We start from the raw sequence: 18,019 nt of genomic DNA on the forward strand, positions 1-18,019 counted from the left end.
CAGCTACAGGAGCACCAGTGCCAATCACAAGGGAGCAGGTGGCAGTCAGCAGTCAGGGCAGCATGACTGAACCTTTTGATTTAAAGTGGTTACAGACAGTGCGAGCCATCCATGAAACAACTCAGGGCCACAGGCTGCTACATGGTGCACAAGAGTCAAAAACAAATTAAAAACTTTCACAATAAATCCTGAAAACCAACGAAACTCTACATACAGAACAGTGTGAGCAAATGACAAGAACGTGAAGGCAAAGAGATCCTAATTTGAATAAAGACAAAAATAACATAGTATTTAGGCTTCAGGACAAAACAACAACTATCAATCTCTTAAGAATTCCTAATAAACTTTCACTTTTTATATGGTAACAAAGAACAATGAAGAGGATGGAGCAAGAACTCACACAGTCGTGGGCACCCTCATTAACCCCACATAGTGAAACTGCTCCACCCAAAACCTTCCAGAGAAACCCAAGATAGAAAGCAGCAGAGGCTGTTTCCCAGCTTAATGCCTTAAACCATGGAGGTTTTCTGCCAGTCTTGCTTTTTAATTAAATATGGCATTTTGGGATCCAGTGATAAAACTGTATTACTGCATGGTCTTCAAAGACTAGAGTCATCTGAGGAAAGGTATTTTCATTATTACTTTTTTGTGCCTTATTCCTTACAACTTTCCATACATTATTAAAATTAAGAGGCTACACTTATTACAATACTCCATCAACATTAATACCCTTTTAAATTGCTAACCTGCACATTTCTTTAATCTTGTGCAAACTAAGAGCATACTGAACAAGTTCTATTTCTTAGCCGTTGAAAAACAAATATTTCTTCATTTGCATTCATTCCATACAGAAGAAACTCAAAACTGTATGTCAACAAAACATTAAAAGACTCCTACAATCCTCATACATGATAAATTAAATTAAATTACAAGTCAAGACAAAATTTTCTTGCCAAGAGCTTCCATTGCAGTGTCCTAACATGCCACCTTTCTAAAGTTTTTTGGACATAAATTAAAACAAAGCAGAAACAATAATGTGGTCACTGTTCTTTCACAGAGAATACACTGTATTTCTGTATCCAGGGTTCAAAACAGAGACTACCAAGGACATTGTTACAAACCTGAGAGCTTTGCACCTCTGCACAGTAAGTTTCCATACAGTCCTGAATACTTAAACACAGATTCTAAGCAAAATTTAACTACAGCAGTAAGTGCCATCCACCTCATTTTGGCAGGATAAGAGCCAAAGAACAGTATGGCAGCTACAGATTCACATTTCCCTAAATAAATAACAGTTTCATTGTGTCTTACAAGTCTGAAAATCAATCTGACATTTGAATCAAATTTTAGTTTAATTTTCATTTCTATTGAGCCTCAAAATTCAGACACAAAAGAAATGACTAAAAGCTTAATCTTTCTATTTATTTTGTACCAAGTGAGGAGTTGTCAGGAAGAAGTGGGTGAGCTGGAAGTACCAACTAGGAGATACTATGACTACCTGCCCCAGTGCTGCACCACTCTATGCCACCTATGATTTACAGATTCTGTAAATCTGTAAATCAATCACCTATGATTTACAGATCTGCAACACTGATTGCTGATCCCTGACCCAGAAGACAATGAACATCTGGGAAACATGCAGAATACAAACACCAACAATGTCTTTCTCACACCTAAAGGTGTCATGAAAGGACTCTTTTTTTTGCAAGACAACAATCTAAGCCTTTGAATAGATTTTGAGTGCTTGGGATTCTGATGGCAATTCTTTCCTAGAGACATGGCCTGTGTGATGTATGCTTGACTAGTAGAGTTCTTGTTTAATGTCTCTAGACAGCACTCAATATCAACCTCAGTTTTACAAACCCAAATGAAAACAGAGGTAAATTAGTAGTTTGAAAACAGTAAACATAAGAGAAGATGGTTAAAGAAGAAGCTTTGAGAGCTTCAAGCTCCAAACGTTTCTTTAGGGAACTTAGTAATGGTAACTGTTAGAATGACAAAGGTGACATTTTTCTAGCATTTCTGGAGGCTTACTGGAAGCCAACACCATTTTCGTGTCACTGGAATGACAACTTCTTTCATGGGAAATATTTTTTGCATCATGATCTCCATGACAATAAGAAATCACATTTCTGTCTTCAAATCTGTTCAGATTCAATCTCTGTTTCAGAAGCTTCCCTACAGGCATTAGGAGCACTTCCAGTGCCTAAAATGCATTTTAAAGAGGTCATTTAGACAAATCTCCAAGCTGATCACATCTTCCCCTCCCTTAATGAGGACACAGGCCACCACACACCACTAATTCAGCTGCCTGGAATCAGACTGTAGCTGTGGAGAGGTCCTGACATGTACTCAGAAAAGCACTGAAGGTCTTTGCAGAGCTGCTAACCAGAATGACAAAAGCAACAAAGCCTATCTGCAATGCTTTGCATGGACAGCTGCAGGTTAGAAAAGAACACAAAAGTAGTGAAAACCTACTGCAGAACAATTGACACTGGAACTGCAGGCCTCTGTTTACAGCCCTTGCTCAAAACAAGGCTAACTTCAGTCAAAACCAGAGATCCCTCCAACTCTCTGAGCACACATTCCAGAGTTCAGCTATCCTCATACCTCACACAAGGTGATCCAAGAGAGCCAAAGCCTTTGATTATGTTTCTTCTTTTTGTCTCAAGGCAACAAGTTAGGGTTGAGTCTTCTTCATTTTTTAAACAAACTGCTACTTTAATAATCACGATGCATGAAAACATTCTACAAGCTTGGAAGTTTTATCCTTCTAGCAATTTATTCACCTCGAGCTTCCCAAATCTATTACTCCCTGACTCTGGCAGAGACAGGATTTGTTTCTACAGTGTGGCCTCCATGCAGCATGATATTTAGAAACACAGGAGGAAAGCTCAAAACAGGCTTGGATCAGAGCAAATGATGTTTGAGTACAGCTTTTAACTCCTCTGAGACCCCTGCATCTCTTCCACCATGGGACACTGGCACATAAGAGGTTCAACCACAGTATACATAAAAGACTAAAAAGGTGAGCTGGAATCTTTTATTTATGGTGTGTATAAATGTCAGATAGAGTTGGTACCAAATACAGAAAAAAAAAATTAAATATATTCAGCATGAACTCTCTTCTCAGGACATAACATAACAGAACAAACACTGTTTTACACTGTGCCACATTTCTCAGACTTTCCAGCACCTGAAGAATGAACATGACATACTGAAGCTGCCTGCTGTATTGCAGTCAATTTGGTTATGCAATTAATATTTGCACATGCTGGCTCTGTGACTACATTTTCATTTTAAATATGCTGACTATGAGACAAGGAGCAAGAACCTCATGTACTCGCCTTCTGAACATACCACATAGGAGAAGTAGGACTGTATTGTGCATAGTTATGACTGATAATTATTTTTTTAATCAAGGAAAACCAGCTGGATACTGGCAGAACCCCAAGTCTTACAAGACAGGCAGCTGTCAGGAGCCACTGCTTTCTCAGTTCTCATCAGGAGCCGCTCCTGACAGTAAACATCATTTTATCTAAAATATGTGTACCATGTACTTTAATCTGTGCTGTTACTGTATCAATAGTTAATATGGACTGCAGATGCAACTCTGTGTTCCACTTATCCATACATACAGGTTAGCAACACACAGCAGATTACAAACTACTGAAAGAAGCAGTAGATTAGAAGTAGTAGTAGTAGTAGTAGTAGTAGTAAAGACTAGTAGAAGATTCCTTTATCTCCAAAAGATGACTTGCACCACCTGCAGGTCTTAGCAGAGGACTACAAATGTCTAACTGGTGAAAAAAAAGGTAAAACTTTCAGACACCAATTTTATGCTACTGGGACAACAGTTAAGTCAAATACCTCCTGTATAAGCAAAACAAGAGGCTTCCTTCAAAAGAGCCGCTGAACATCAGTCCAGCTTGGGCAGTTCTGCTTGGTTTGAGGAGTTTTGCACTAGTTAGCGTTAAATGGGGTCCTTCAACATGGCACACTTCAAGCTAAGAAACAATCAGTAGCTCCCCTCAGCAACAAAGGAGTCATAAAGGAACAACAGTCCAGGCATTTCCTTCTCAAACCACCCTATGTTCTAAACTGTGGTTTTCAGTTCCTAAAACAGACACAATATTAAGTGGAAACTTTATAAACAGAAAATAACTTGGCAACTGCCTATCTTCCAAAAGACATTTGAATCTGTCAGTACATCTCACCAGCCCCACTAACAGCTTCTCTTACCATACTTCTTCCTTGGGATTAAAAAAAGAACAGTCCTACATCCTTTGAAAAACATGAAGTTTGTCAGGACAAAGCTTACAAGTAAATTACATTGCTTTTATCTCAGAGAATTGAATTCATCCAAGTAAGTACTTGAAAGCAAGATGCATTTAGACAATACAGCAGAATAAAGTGAAAGGGTGTCTCTATGGTATTTCAGTGCCCATTAGTAGAGGTTAAAGCAAAGTACTTTTAACAAATTACAGCCCCAAGGACTCTGCAGCTGGAAAAGATACAGGAGGTTATCAGTGGACTTCTTTCAAATTCATAACACTTGGATATACTGACCTTTACAAGCTTCATTAAGAGCTTAACTCCATTTAATTACTCCCCACCTCCTTTAAATATACCTTTTCCTACATGCAGCCAACATTAGCCACACAGAATCACAACCCAAGACACAGAGGTGATGGTAACTACAAAACAGGTCAAGTTAAATTTTCTGCCTACAACTCAATCCCAGTTTTATAAAGAAAACACTGTCTCTTCCAAACTTGGAAGATTTCTGATGTGCAGTAATAAGCAAATGTATCACACAAAAGTTAAAATTTCTAATGTTTACTTTGACATGAGAAAATTACAAGATCAGAGTTCTAACTTTCAAAATTTTAAAAACAACACAATCACAAAATTTGATTTGGCTCAAATCTTAGGATCCAAAACTGATAGACACAAATGATCTCAGGTACTCAGTCAAGATCTAGCAATTAAAGCTTTTGTAAGACATGCAAGAATAAGATACAGCATTCAATAAACCTGGGAACAAATATTTCAGTGTCACATGAACAACATTTCTAAGTGGGCTCTAAGTGATCAAGTTACTACACACTATTCTGCAAATGATTAGGAAAAGTAGAAAAACTTGTTGAAGAGAAGCAGAATAATTCAGTCTCTAGAAATCTGGAGAGAAAACTATCATCCTGGTTTTTGGCTGGGGTAGAGTTCATTTTTTCTCAGTAGTTGGTACAGTGCTCTGTTTCGGATTTTGTTTCTCCTCCCCATTCTACCAGGGAGGTGAAGAGGCAACTCTGCTTAGCTGCCAGCTGGACTTAAACCACAACAAGTGCTCTTTGCATAACTTATTTAAATATCAGTGTGTCCAAGCCAAGATTTCTTTTTTTGGTAGTAGGGATCTATCCCCAACAGCATATACAGACATATCTGCAATGCCTTATCTGAAATATGAGCCTTAGAGAATCTATCAAAGTTAAATTCAATTTTCCAGCCTCTTCTGCTTTGTCAAGATACACTTTAATATACATTTTGTAATGCATTAACCTGCTGACTACTAGAGTTGCATGGAATTTTGTTTTAGATCATAAGACTACAGCTATATTTGGAGTGTTTTAAAAAATGCATAACTTGTATTTGCACAGTGAACATACTCAAGACAACCAAACACAGGAGGAACACGGCCTTTGCAGTTTTCCTTTCTAAGGACGGAGAATTATCTGTGCATTCCCAGCAGAGACTTAAGAAGTCTGTAAGGCTTCTTATCAACTGATACTGTTATCTACTGGCAGAGCAGCCACACAGTGACGGAGGGCAGGATCAAAGAGCAAGAAAGAAAAAGCCCCCACAATATCTAGGCATGATTAGAGTGAACTACTGTAACCCAAAGTAGCTTTCTTCTAGAAACAGGAAGATGTCATTACTGCTTAATTGTCTGGTGTTCTTTTTTTTTAACTGGTAAACTTGAAGTGATATCAAAATATTATTAAACAGACTGAGCACCTGCATATGAACAACAGTCAGTAAGAGGCTGCTGCACTACCTAAGCCTGTAGCACGGCATCATTCAGATCATCTAAACATATTGTACCTCCTCTTTACAATGAATAATTGTAAAAAGCATTTAACAGTAACCTGTCAATTTGCACCTCAAGGAAAAATATATTCTGCTCTAACTGTACTGCATTACAGGGCAGCACACAAAAGACTCCAACCACTACTGTTTCTCAGTTGTAGCATTTTGTGCTTGAAAAGAATGAGACTGATATAAAATAGTTACTAATGTATTTAGTAACATCATATTGTTACCTTTCTTCAATTCTGGTCTTGTCCATAAGTGGTTGTTTGATCCACTGATTAACTAGTCTTTGTCCTTGAGGGGTTCTGCATTTATTCAGTAAACCAGCTAGAGACTGTGCAGTATTTGCATTTTCCACAGAACTCTGGAAAGAAAAAACCAAAACATATATAGGAACAAAAGGAGGGAAGAAAATAGTTAGTGAAGTTTACTGGCACACACTGAATGACACACAGCTATTTAGGAACAGGACATGCATTTTTTCCACTAAACTTGGCACCCACCAAACATGGTAAATGAAACAGTGCAGCATTAAAGTACTTACACTCGGGTCCTGGAACATGGCAAGCAAAGAACAGGTCTGTCTATTTTGGAACCAATTCTGACTGAACAGCAAAGTTAAAAGTGCACCTAATCATGGGGCAGTTTGCACTCAGAGTAGCAGAAGTGGAAATACATCTACAAAGTCTGCTAGTTTGTTCTTCTGAAGGTCAGTAATAGGGGTCCTGTCCACAAAAAAAGCAGCAAGAAACAGGACTTGAGCTCAAGGGGTTTAGTTCGAGAACTCTAGGGGCTGCTGGAGGGGAACGACACAACAGAATCAGGCAATGGGGTAGAAGAGTTACTTGAATTCTCTCAAGCTTCCCCAGATCGTCTCTACCGTGCTATAAACACCTCTAAACTTAGCTCTGTTCAAATTATAGTTTATTACCTGTAATTCAGGTTTAATATTAGCTGGACTCCAGACAGCTTTTTGGGCATTTTTGTTGCGGTTTGGTTTGGTTTTCGCACAAACAGCTATGAAGCAAAAACTTTGGCTAATACTGAACAAACAAGTTTGTTTCAACTCTTGACTTTGAAATTAAAATTTCAACCCTCTCTGCACAAGAAAAGCTGCAATTAAAACAGCATGCAAGCATTCAACCAGAAGCAGGTCTGGATGCTCCTGTAAGTAGAACTAGAATCACAACAACAGGAAATGAATCCTGTGAGAAGGAATACTGCCACATTCAGCCCCTGGAATATCTAATATCTAAAGTGTACGGGCCTATTTTCAGTGCCCAGGACAGTATTACACCCTAAAACTTCTTCATGTAAGAAAGTATCACTACTTCAGCACATCCAATGTTCAAGGCACAGTACATTCCATGTAACCAACTGCATCTGTTGCACTGTAAGAACTTTACCTACACACCTCACAGAGCAACTCAAATTACAAAATAGTTTCACTTTGCTTTACTGCTGTCCAAAAACCTCCACACACACATCCTACCACGCAGGCAGTTGCCTGCTACATAGAAAAGCCTTTGTTCCAAGCTCACAACAGCCCCTGAAGACAAAGCAGTGTATTTCCTATCACAAAACACCTAACACCTGCAAGGACTTGTAAAGAAATGTAAATGAAATAGAACTTCCTAGAACACCCTCCATTAAAGCTTGAGAAGAATTGTAATTTTTGCTTCATTCTCTAGAGAGGTGCTCAGTGGCAGGAAATTAAAAAAAAAATTTAAAAATTCAGAACTCTCTTCAGGGCTAACCAGCTCAGATGCTGAATATATGCTCTGTTTTCCTGCAGAAATTCCTCCAGAGTAAACAGAGGCCATAATCTGTGATTTCTTCCTATAAATCTGAAATGCAAGCAGATTAGGTCCAATCAAAGATCATTAAGCAAGCAGAAAAACACACTTGGTGGGACATATGAAGGAGTCTATCAACCTGTCTGGATTTGTAGAAAATGTGTGTAAAAAGGGTAAAAATGGTATCAAAATGTGACAGCTAGCACGACATGGTGCTTTCATAATGTACTCAAGTACTGTTCCCTGTACTGTACCCTGTTCGCTGCCAGCCCTCCCTTGCTGACACCACTGGCATTGCTCCTGCCATGTGTTACACGTTCCACTAACACCATCTAACTCAGGTTTGTACTCTTTTCCCAATAACAACACTACTGTGGCCACTTCCTACCTCTTTGATGATCTTCTCTCCCCTTCCTCATTTAAAATAAACTAACAAGAAACAAAAATTAAAAAGGCAGCTAGAGTATCTAAATGTTTAAAACACACATAGCAGGGGAGTAGCTGAGAACAAAGCTAAAATGCAGAAGTTGCCATTAATCAGGATCTAGGGAATTGCAATTGGACAGTCAGGCTCATTATCAAGCAGCTAAATAATTAAGTACATCATAAACCAATTTCTAACTCAAGTATGTGGTCCTTACCTGAAAAAGGTTGAGGGCTTGAACAGCTGCATTGTCTAGAACCATATATTGACTAAGATCAAAAGTAGTCAGTTCAAACTGTCCAAAATTAGACTCATCTGACAGCAACTCCAAAAACTTGATAACGGCTGACAGAGATGAAACAGCAACCTGAAGTTTTTTTTTAAAAAAACACATCACATTCTGGTTAGAAACATTACTGAATCCAAGAGGATTTGATAAATGCTCTTAGAAATTACAGCTGGGGAAGACTTTGAGCCATGTCAATTCTGGCAGGGCTATGAAGGACTCATCCTGTTTGACAAGACTTCATTTCCATAGGGACATTCTATGGCACTGCAGCATCTTTCTAGGCAGGTGCAAGAACAACACACGAGACATCTGCATAATCTGATAAATAACATGTCAAGTCGCACACCTTGCCAACTTTCCGGAGCTGTTATCAGGATGTTTCCAGCTCAGGAACACAAACAAGTTATACTGCAGATAAATGAGATATGCTAGATCATCTGAGGACATGGTTTCAGGGTTAGTTTTCAGCCAGAACAAGCATCTGATCTGACTCACTGCACGGCACTGCTGAGTGCCAGCACAAAAGAGAGGCAGTAGCATGACTGACTTGTTCAGCTGCCACACACTTCAAACAACTCTAATCTGTTATGAAATGACACATTAAGGGAGGATAATTCTGAACCTTACACCTGCAGTGAGCATCAACAGTGAAGGGCATTTTAAAACTTGTTTATCTCAACAAATTGCCTGTTGTTTGCAGTTAAGAATGAACATGCAGGCACTAAATCATATACTTAAGCCATAAGACAACACAAAAATATTATCATAAACATTACTCTGTTTTCAAATACCAATTTTCCTGTCATGCAAAATAACAAGAGTATTGTATTTCAGTCCTTAGGCTAGATAGATTATGCACAGAAGGCACCTCTTCTGCAATCTATTTGCTTACCAGAGCTTCTGCTTTAAAGAGGTAAGTGAATGGTTTCCTCCATTTCTTCCAGGACCCAGCTCTGACACACACCCAAGCTGAGCAGAACTGCTGAACACTTCAGCAAGAATGTACAGGAGGATCAGCTCACATCAGGTGCACACACCAGTCCACTTTTTAGAAAGAGAGGCACACTGAACATTGCTCACCTGCTTTTCCATCTCTGGCAGTGCTGCACTATTCATCTGCTCTCCTTTTTTGGATTTCAACAGGCGATTGAGATCCTGAACAATATCTTTTGTTGTGAAATCTGCCTTCTTCCTGTCTGTAATCAGGATTCCTCCTCTCTGAATGACCTGTTGTTCACAAACATACACAGTTATCAATTAATTTCAGTATTAACGAGGCAGATGTTGACCACATAGAAGCAAACTCTGAAGTGATATTTATTTACTTCTAGGCTGCAGAGAAAGGAATGACACACAAGATTTCAGAACTTTTGTTGCTTAAAGGGCAAATAAATCAATAAATAATACATTTTATATGCATAAATCAAAACTTCTTCGAATTAAGCTATTGGTCCTTTGTTCTTCCACAAATCAGAGCCTGGCTAAAAAAACAGAACTGAGCTTTTTAGAGGCTTTGTCTGTCAGCCACAGTGGTTTCCTCACTTGTCTGAGTTTTCCCATCTCTCCTGTAGTCTCTCCTCCTGGCAGCACACACTCCTTCGGGCCCAGTTGAACCAGTAGAGCTTCAAGGTTGGAGAACTGATCATTATCTGGGAACTCACAAACACTCAATTTTCTCAGCGTGGTGTCGACACAGCCCACTCCTACTACTCTCTGTCCATCAGCAGCAGACAGCTTAACCCCCACAACCCCGATGGCTGTGGACATATCATTGTTGGCAAAGAGAACTTCCTCAAACTGGGAAAGATTTCCTGGAGAACCCTATTTAGAAAAAGAAAAATACTTTTTAAAAGGAGTGTACACACACATTCTTTCTTTTAAAAACAACTGATAAAACTTAAGTACTGAACAGTTCATTCATATAAAATACACAGCTATTCTATTTTTTTAACCATTTGAATTTTACACATCACCTACATTGAGGAAAGCACTTTAGGTTTCCTTTACTTCCCTACCTATGGCAAAGACACAGAGCAAGCTCTTTCAGCCTTAGAGCAGTAGAAAATAAAGTGATATGTATAACAGCTATATAACCAACATATAACAATCAGGTGTGATTTTTCATCATCAGTCCCTTAAAATCCCAAAACTCTAAGCAGGAAAAAGCTGTAGGATTCTTTTCTTTCATCTCACAGCTATAAAAAAAGGTTGAAAATTTTACCTTGTAAGCTAAATACCAGTCATTTTCTTTGACAGATTTGCTCCCTGCTTTGTTCTTGTAAACTTCAACTCTGTAATGACGAACCAGAAGGAGGTCCCTCACAAAAGATTCAAAGTTCATTTTACTAAGCACAACACTCTCAAGCTTCTGAGTTCCTATGAAAAGGAAAAAAAAAAATAAAAGAAAATTATCAGATACCTGAATTTGTTCATAAAGCTTATTTTCTTATTTTCTGCAATCAAAATCCCCAAGCCTTCAGAAGACACTGCCTTAATATCTAGGAAGGAAACACTTAGAATCCATGAAACAACACAAACCCACAACATTCAACTGGTTAATACTAATGAAGAAAGCACACTCCCCCACCAAACAAAAACAATATTAAATTCCTAATTTCACTTAATCAGTATGGTAATATATACAAAGGGATATGTTCCTCTCACCCTTCCCCTCTCACAATATTCTTGACTTAGTTTACTAACTAATATTTCACACATTTTGATCTAATGAGCATTAGAATTCTGCTACAGGTTCTCCTTCTGGACAACATTTTTTCTTCCCTGGATAAGCAGCTTCTGTTGACAGGAAAGAGTGCGAACCTATTCACACTCACACAACATGTGTGCCAAGACATTTCCTTTTTATCATAACTTATCCAGTAAAAACAGCATATCATTAAAAAAAAAAAAAAAAAAATAACACTTTACATTAAAACCTTGCTGAGAAAGTACCTAATTGACAAATTTCTTGCTTCTGCTCCTGTATGTGCAAGCAGATGACGCAGCTGAATAAATTTAATTCCATGTAACTGCCCAGAGGAGCAATACCACTCCTACCTCCCCAACTCCAGCAGCAGCCTACTCACAGAATAAGGCAATTGCACTACTGAGCAAATTGGGATTTCAGGTGAGTACACTAAGCTTTCTGTCAAGTTGGGAAGTGGAACTAACTCAGACTGGTGTCAGACACATTGGAGTTAGATGAGACACCAAGCAAGCACAAGCAACAGCAAGTATCATATCCCTCTTTTAGCAGGATGCCCTAATCACATGTGAGGCTCTTCCTCCTTTTACATGAAAGATGTTAAACAACCATAAGATGTTCCATACCCATAAGAATGTATGGCTTTATTTTAAATAGGATTTTTTCCTCAAACATCTAGCATGTTTTTTTGAAGTAGGTAAAAATCCTAATTCTACATAATTATGTTCTCTTCCCCAGGGCAGAACTGTCCAAAACACAACTCTTCTTATTATTTCAGTTGAGAAAAGGTAATACACTAGCAGGGGGTGGGGAGCAGCTGAAGTTCATGTGTACTTTGAAGTTTCATGCTTTTAGTTGGATATGATAGGTAAGGCTTTAGAGGATTTAAAATTGGAGCTAGTAGCCACGTGATTAGACCTACAAAATAACTTCTAAATTGAATACAACAATAATACTGATGCATGTTTCTAGTCTGGAAGACACATCAAGCTTCAGGGAGAGCTGGGGTTTTTAATTTTTTTATTATTATTATTTTTTTTTTACAAATAAGCTCATCAGTCCCAATAGAAAGGAAAAAGCTTATAAGAATGTCATGCTCTTTCTAATGCTGTCGCTCAAACAAAAAAATATTTATTTCAAGAGATTTATCTGAGCCAGTAACTCAGCAAAACTGTGTTCCTCGTGATTAAGGCTAATCTAAACTAAGGTTTGTACCTTCCCACGAGATAATTTATCTTGATGAAGCTCTTACATCCCCCATCTACAAGCTCCACTACCTTATGCCAAGCGGTAAAAGAAAAGCAGCACGTGGGCGGGGACCGAAAAGAAAATCTTAGAAAACACACAGAAACATCTGAAAGTAAAGAACTTCATTCAGCGATTCCCGGCCTCACTGAAGCAGAGCGGACACGGGAACACGGACAGCTCCGAGCATCTCCCTTCCCGCATCCATGCGCCCCGGGAGGGACCCGCAGCACGGCCCGAGCCCAAGCCACCCACGGAATGCCGCTCTCAGCCCGACCCCTGTGACAGCCGCAGGCCTCGGCCTCGGCCTCAGGGGCTGCCGGGGCCTCCCGGGGGCTTCCCGGGCCCTGCACTGCCGACCCATGCGGGGCAGCTGCCACCACCACCACCACCATCTCCTTCCTTCGCTCCCCCCCGGCCACCCGGGGCCCGCCACAGCCGGGCCGCCGTCCCGGGCCCCCCCGCGCACGCCGCCACCCACCCGGTGCCCCCGCCAGCTGGCGGATGACGGCGCGGGTGCGGAAGAGATCGCGGGCGGCCAGCCGCGCGTCCGCGCCGTGCACCGTGTAGTAGTCGCCGCGCTCGAAGAAGCGCACGGTGGTGTCGGGCTTCTCGGGCAGCGAGAGCACGGCCCGCACGAAGCCCGCCTCGGCCCCCGCGCCCTCGGGCCACACGGCCTCCCGCGGCGGCTCCACCGCCATCTTGTGCTGCCTCTCCAGCTGCCGCCGCCGCCTCCCGCCAAGCACGCCACGCGCGCGCCAGCGGCGCCCAATCGCTGCGCGGTCCGCTCCGCGCGTCACGCCCGCCCCGCCCAGTCGCTGAGGGGCCCGCTCCGCGCGTCACGCCCGCCCCGCCCAGTCGCTGAGGGGCCCGCTCCGCGCGTCACGCCCGCCCCGCCCCTGAGCCGCCGCCTGGCGGGAGCGCGCAGGCCCGGCCCGCCCCGCGCGCCGCCGCCGCAGCTGCCATGGCAACGCCGGTGCCGCCTGGCCGGGGCTCCGCGCTGCCGTCATCTCGGAATTACAGAATGCATTGGGTTGGAAAACACCTCTGAGATCATCGAGTCCAACCTGCGACCGGACACCACCGTGCCGAACAGACCGTGGCACCGAGCGCCACGTGGAGCCCTTCCTTAAACACCTCCAGGGGCGGTGACTCCACCGCCTCCCTGGGCAGAACTCCTCCGAATGCCCAAGCTAGTGCTGGACAACCTGCGTGCCCCTGGCAGCCGTGCCGAGATGCTCACTGCCTGTACTCCAAGAGGAGGAGAGTGCTGGAGCAAGCCCGAGAGCAGGGCTGTCAGCCGGGTTAGTCACACCACCAGCGGCTGTGGGTGACAGGCGCTCCTCTCCTTACAGCAGAAATGCTGTCCAGAGACCCTCTGTGCTCCCTCCAGCGGAGAGAGAGCAGCTCTTGCCCTCTTTCCAGGAGATGCTTTAGGTTTTTGATTTTCATGCTCATTTCCTTGTACTGCCCTAAGCATTTTTCTTTTTTTTTTGTTTTGTTTGCCTGTTTTAGCTTGTACTGTAAAGGCACATAGGAATAGAAACAGTATAGGTGACAATCTTTCTTTTGGTGATTATTGTCTAAGAATGAGAAATGCCACGTTTCATCAGCTAAGTCAAGTCTTCTTGGAAACTTCTCTTACCTTACACAGCTTTTCATCTTTCCAGTCAGAAACCATTGTATCCCAATTCCCAATTCCCAATTCCCAAATTCTTATATCCCAATCCAGCTGCCTGCACACTATCACCTATGGACAAAACACGTCTTCTATTTTCGCATGCCTCACTATTTCTTGCATAAATGTTATGTTCTGGCTTGTGTACCTTGTACAGAACATTCCCTTGTTTGCCCACCATTGCTTTCTCTCTCATTTCTTCCCTGTATTAACTTCTCGAAACTCATCTCCCATCCTTCCTTTCTCCCTCCCTCCCGTCTGTTTCCAGCTAAGGAAAGCTTTTGGGACCTCTGTTTCTAGATTTTCTCACCTGCCTTCTCTCTTCTTTACAACTGGTGAATCAATGTGCTCATCTTTAGTATTTCTTGGTGTCAATAGTTGCTTTCCAAAAGGCCCTCAGATGCCCACTTAAGAACTACTTCAGGTTTCCACCCTAAACTAAAGTTTTACTGGGCCACCCTGATCTGACGGTGCCGCCGTGTTCTGCCCGTTCCACCCCAGGGGATGGTTTGGTGTCCCCACCTCTGCCCCATTCCTGCCTGGCATCACTCTTGGCTTCCCATCCACACTTCAGCCTTTCCCCCTACAAACCCCAGTGCTGTACTCCTGAAGAAACACGGCTTTTCTAGCATTTCTTCTGTAAATGTATTTGCTGAAGGATCACAGGTGGTTCTTGTGGTAGAGGAAGTCCAATCTGTCTTCATTTGACATAGGCAGGAAGGAGTAAAGCAGGCAGATCTCTAGAGCTTTGACAGCTTTGTAGTAGCCCAAAATCTTCCTCTGATCTCCACAACAATTGTAAAAATGACACTGCTCTGCTAAGCCAGATGTATTTATTTTCAGTACGAATAAGTGTACATTTCCTAACCTTCTTTTCAGAAGCAGCTGATCTAGTCTGGTGCTTCTCTCCACCAAAAGCGCTTGCTTGCAGCAATATTCAGATGGCAAATTCAGCCTGAACAACTGTCTTTTAGCAAGTACATTACCTTGGGATTGCACTCACAGTGTCAGGCAACCTTGCCAAGCATCGATAATACCAGGTCAGCCCAGAATACACGTTTTGAATAGCTGGGACAGCTTGTCTTTGTACACACCGATGGGTACAGATAAGGCAGGAGACAGGACAGGGAGAAAAGGAGTGTCCCATACAAACATCTGGAGACAGGGTGGACTCCAGGGACCTCATTGTCATCTTCAAAAGCGGTAAAATAATGTCTGCTAAGCTGTAATTGTTGCGTGCTTCAGCGTTTCCCTCTCTCTGCCCTGGGCTGGTTGCACCTCCTCGCCCAGCGCTTTGCTCAAGGCGGCTCCGCAGGCTCCCAGCCGCGGCCAGCCTCCCTCCGCTAACGCCCTGAGCGGGCTGACCACAGCTCTTGTGTTGTGGCATCCCCTGCACAGAACAGCTCAGCACTGAGCACCTTCCCTTGGAGCCATTGTTCTGGATGCCACTGTTCTCCCAGCGCCAGCAGGGACCGGCTGATCCTGGCAGGGCAGCTCTGAGTGGGGAGCATTTCCCTGTCGCCAGGCTGGCTTCTTGCGCTCTGCTCTAACACTCCCTGCTTTTTCCCTCGCCTACCAGCAGCGACGGGAATGAGACATCTGTAATTGTTCTGCCCTTGGCAGGTGGAAAACTGCTGCTAATCTACGCCTTAATTATTATTTTTTTTTTTGCCTTCTTAGGTGTAAGTAGTATATGGAGAAAAGTTACAGTAGGTTTTCAGATAGGAAAATGGCTGTCCTTTAACCACTTCACAGGGAAAAAGAGAAAAAATAAATTATTTTTCATCTGTGGTTAATTAGTATACAGCTATTATCTGTAGCAGCTTCAATGCTTTTCACCATGTCTGGATGTCACCAGAAAATCTGGTATCAGACTGATACGTATCTGTGTGTGCATACATGTTGTGCAGCAGAGACTTAACATTAACAGGATAAGAATATTTAGATAACGTAAGTTTGAAAACAGAAAATATGGCTGTTGCCTTCTAGAGAACCTTTTAACTCTCTTTTGTTTACTTTTTTCACTCATATTTGGCACAGCTATACTCTACTTGGCAGGCAAGTGTAAGAATTCTGCAGTGCATTTAGAGGATAGTAGAGAAAAAAAAAAATCACTTCTTACATGTGTGAGGTTTTCACTTATTATAAACTGGTCAGTGTTTCCTCTACCATCACACACCACCTCCTTTTTGTGCATGTCTGCCCCTGCCAGACTGCCTGCCCTGGGATGAACCTTTACCAGACTGCAGCTAGAATTCACTAACTAACACTTGTAAAGTTTGTAGCAGCAGAGCTGCTAGCACTTTTAGTTCCCTAGAATATTTTTCTGGCTACTTCATGTCATCCAAAGCGACTGTATTCTGGTGATCAAAGTTCAGCAGGCGAGGATATAAATAAACATGGTTCACAAACAGTGTCATTTCTCTTATCAAACTACTCTGCATGTTCAGGAGGGTAATGGGTACAGTACAGTCAACAGACCCCACAGATGCAGCACTGACCTTTCATTTTCTAGCTGTGGAAACTGTGCTTTGGCATTACTCAGGTCTTAGAAGAAAGATGTATAGACTTTATTGGTCATGCGTTCTCAAATATATTATTAGCATACCCTCTTCTAAAAAGTCTGTCATTGTCTTTACATAAGCATATATTTAATTTTACTCTGCAGTAATAATAATACATATTTGCCAGTGTAATAATTAATGAGGAAGTAACAGATTTGCACTTGCCTATACAAACACTATTTTCCCATCTTGTACATAAGCACTAAGATATGTATTATTACTAGGGTTTCTTGCAGTTTGTGTCTATCCCTCTCTGTAACACAAAAATCTCATTTATCCAGTCTCAATACATTTTCAATCTGCCCTTCATATGCTTTCTCAAAATTGACATTATGTGGAAAGAGAGGAAACGTGGTATCTCAACTTTGTGTAGGACTTCAGATTTAAAAATATGCTCCTTTACATACAGAAGTTAACGAATAAGGCAAATGGAAGTATCAAAATAATTACCTAGTTAAAAATTGATGCAGAAACTACTAGTCCTTTATTAAGTTCTATTAGTCTGTTTCTTTTACAGGAAACCCTCTTTTTAACTTTGCTGAATGTTTTCCAATTGTATTAAAAGTAGTATCCAAGTATCAAAATACCCAGCATTTAGTCCTGCTATTTTGTACCATGTTAATTTTCAGTAGCAATCATTTTTTGCCATATTCCTCTATAGGGGAGAAGAGCTATCAGGTGCATATGTGGAGAGTTGACAATCTGATAATGGCTTTTTTTTTTTCTTTGAATGTCATCACATTAGTCTCCTCTCAGTATAAAAATCTGTAAAACACAATAAGCTGCAGGACACTAATACACTAATTTCTCAGGTATTTTCCCCCTCACCCTTTTCCATTTCTCTGTAAATACACACTTTGATACAGCTGGACAAGTGTAGTGTTTAGTAAATAGAACAACACGAAGGCAAATATGTCAATAAAACTATTTAGAACAGGAAACTAATGATAAAACTATTACTGATCATTTTGAGAGCTGAGCAGCACCATGTTAGTACCATAGTAACTGAGTTTAGAAACAGTGCATTCCCTTCAGTTGTGGATTTAGTTAAACTCTGGGTGTTTTTTAAGAATTTCTATAAACTTTCTCATTTTCTGATCCCTCGACTAGTTTCAGGCAAATTTGACAAAGAAGATTGTAACACAGCACTAAGCTTCATATCTGACACAAAAAGCTCCACTACAAAGTAAAGTAAAAAAAAAAAACCAGAAAAGTGTCTGAACACTTCC

The 18,019-nt window shown here is 41.4% G+C and overlaps 1 protein-coding gene across 1 annotated transcript in view; it reads right to left on the bottom strand.

The window, feature by feature from the left end:
• The window catches only part of MSH2 (mutS homolog 2), a 44,729-nt gene extending 31,353 nt beyond the window's left edge, over nt 1-13,376 (bottom strand). The window contains exons 1-6 of the mRNA XM_086879029.1: nt 13,030-13,376; nt 10,821-10,975; nt 10,142-10,420; nt 9,680-9,826; nt 8,528-8,677; nt 6,321-6,454 (exon numbers count right to left, since the gene is read on the bottom strand). Coding sequence (XP_086735155.1) covers nt 6,321-6,454; nt 8,528-8,677; nt 9,680-9,826; nt 10,142-10,420; nt 10,821-10,975; nt 13,030-13,249 — 1,085 coding nt within the window. The 5' untranslated portion in view covers nt 13,250-13,376. The remainder of the gene's footprint in view (nt 1-6,320; nt 6,455-8,527; nt 8,678-9,679; nt 9,827-10,141; nt 10,421-10,820; nt 10,976-13,029) is intronic.
• Between the last annotated feature and the right edge of the window lie 4,643 nt (nt 13,377-18,019).

Source organism: Cyanistes caeruleus, chromosome 2, assembly GCF_971803275.1.
Source record: "Cyanistes caeruleus chromosome 2, bCyaCae1.hap1.1, whole genome shotgun sequence".
In the NCBI taxonomy this organism is placed as follows: Eukaryota; Metazoa; Chordata; class Aves; order Passeriformes; family Paridae; genus Cyanistes; species Cyanistes caeruleus.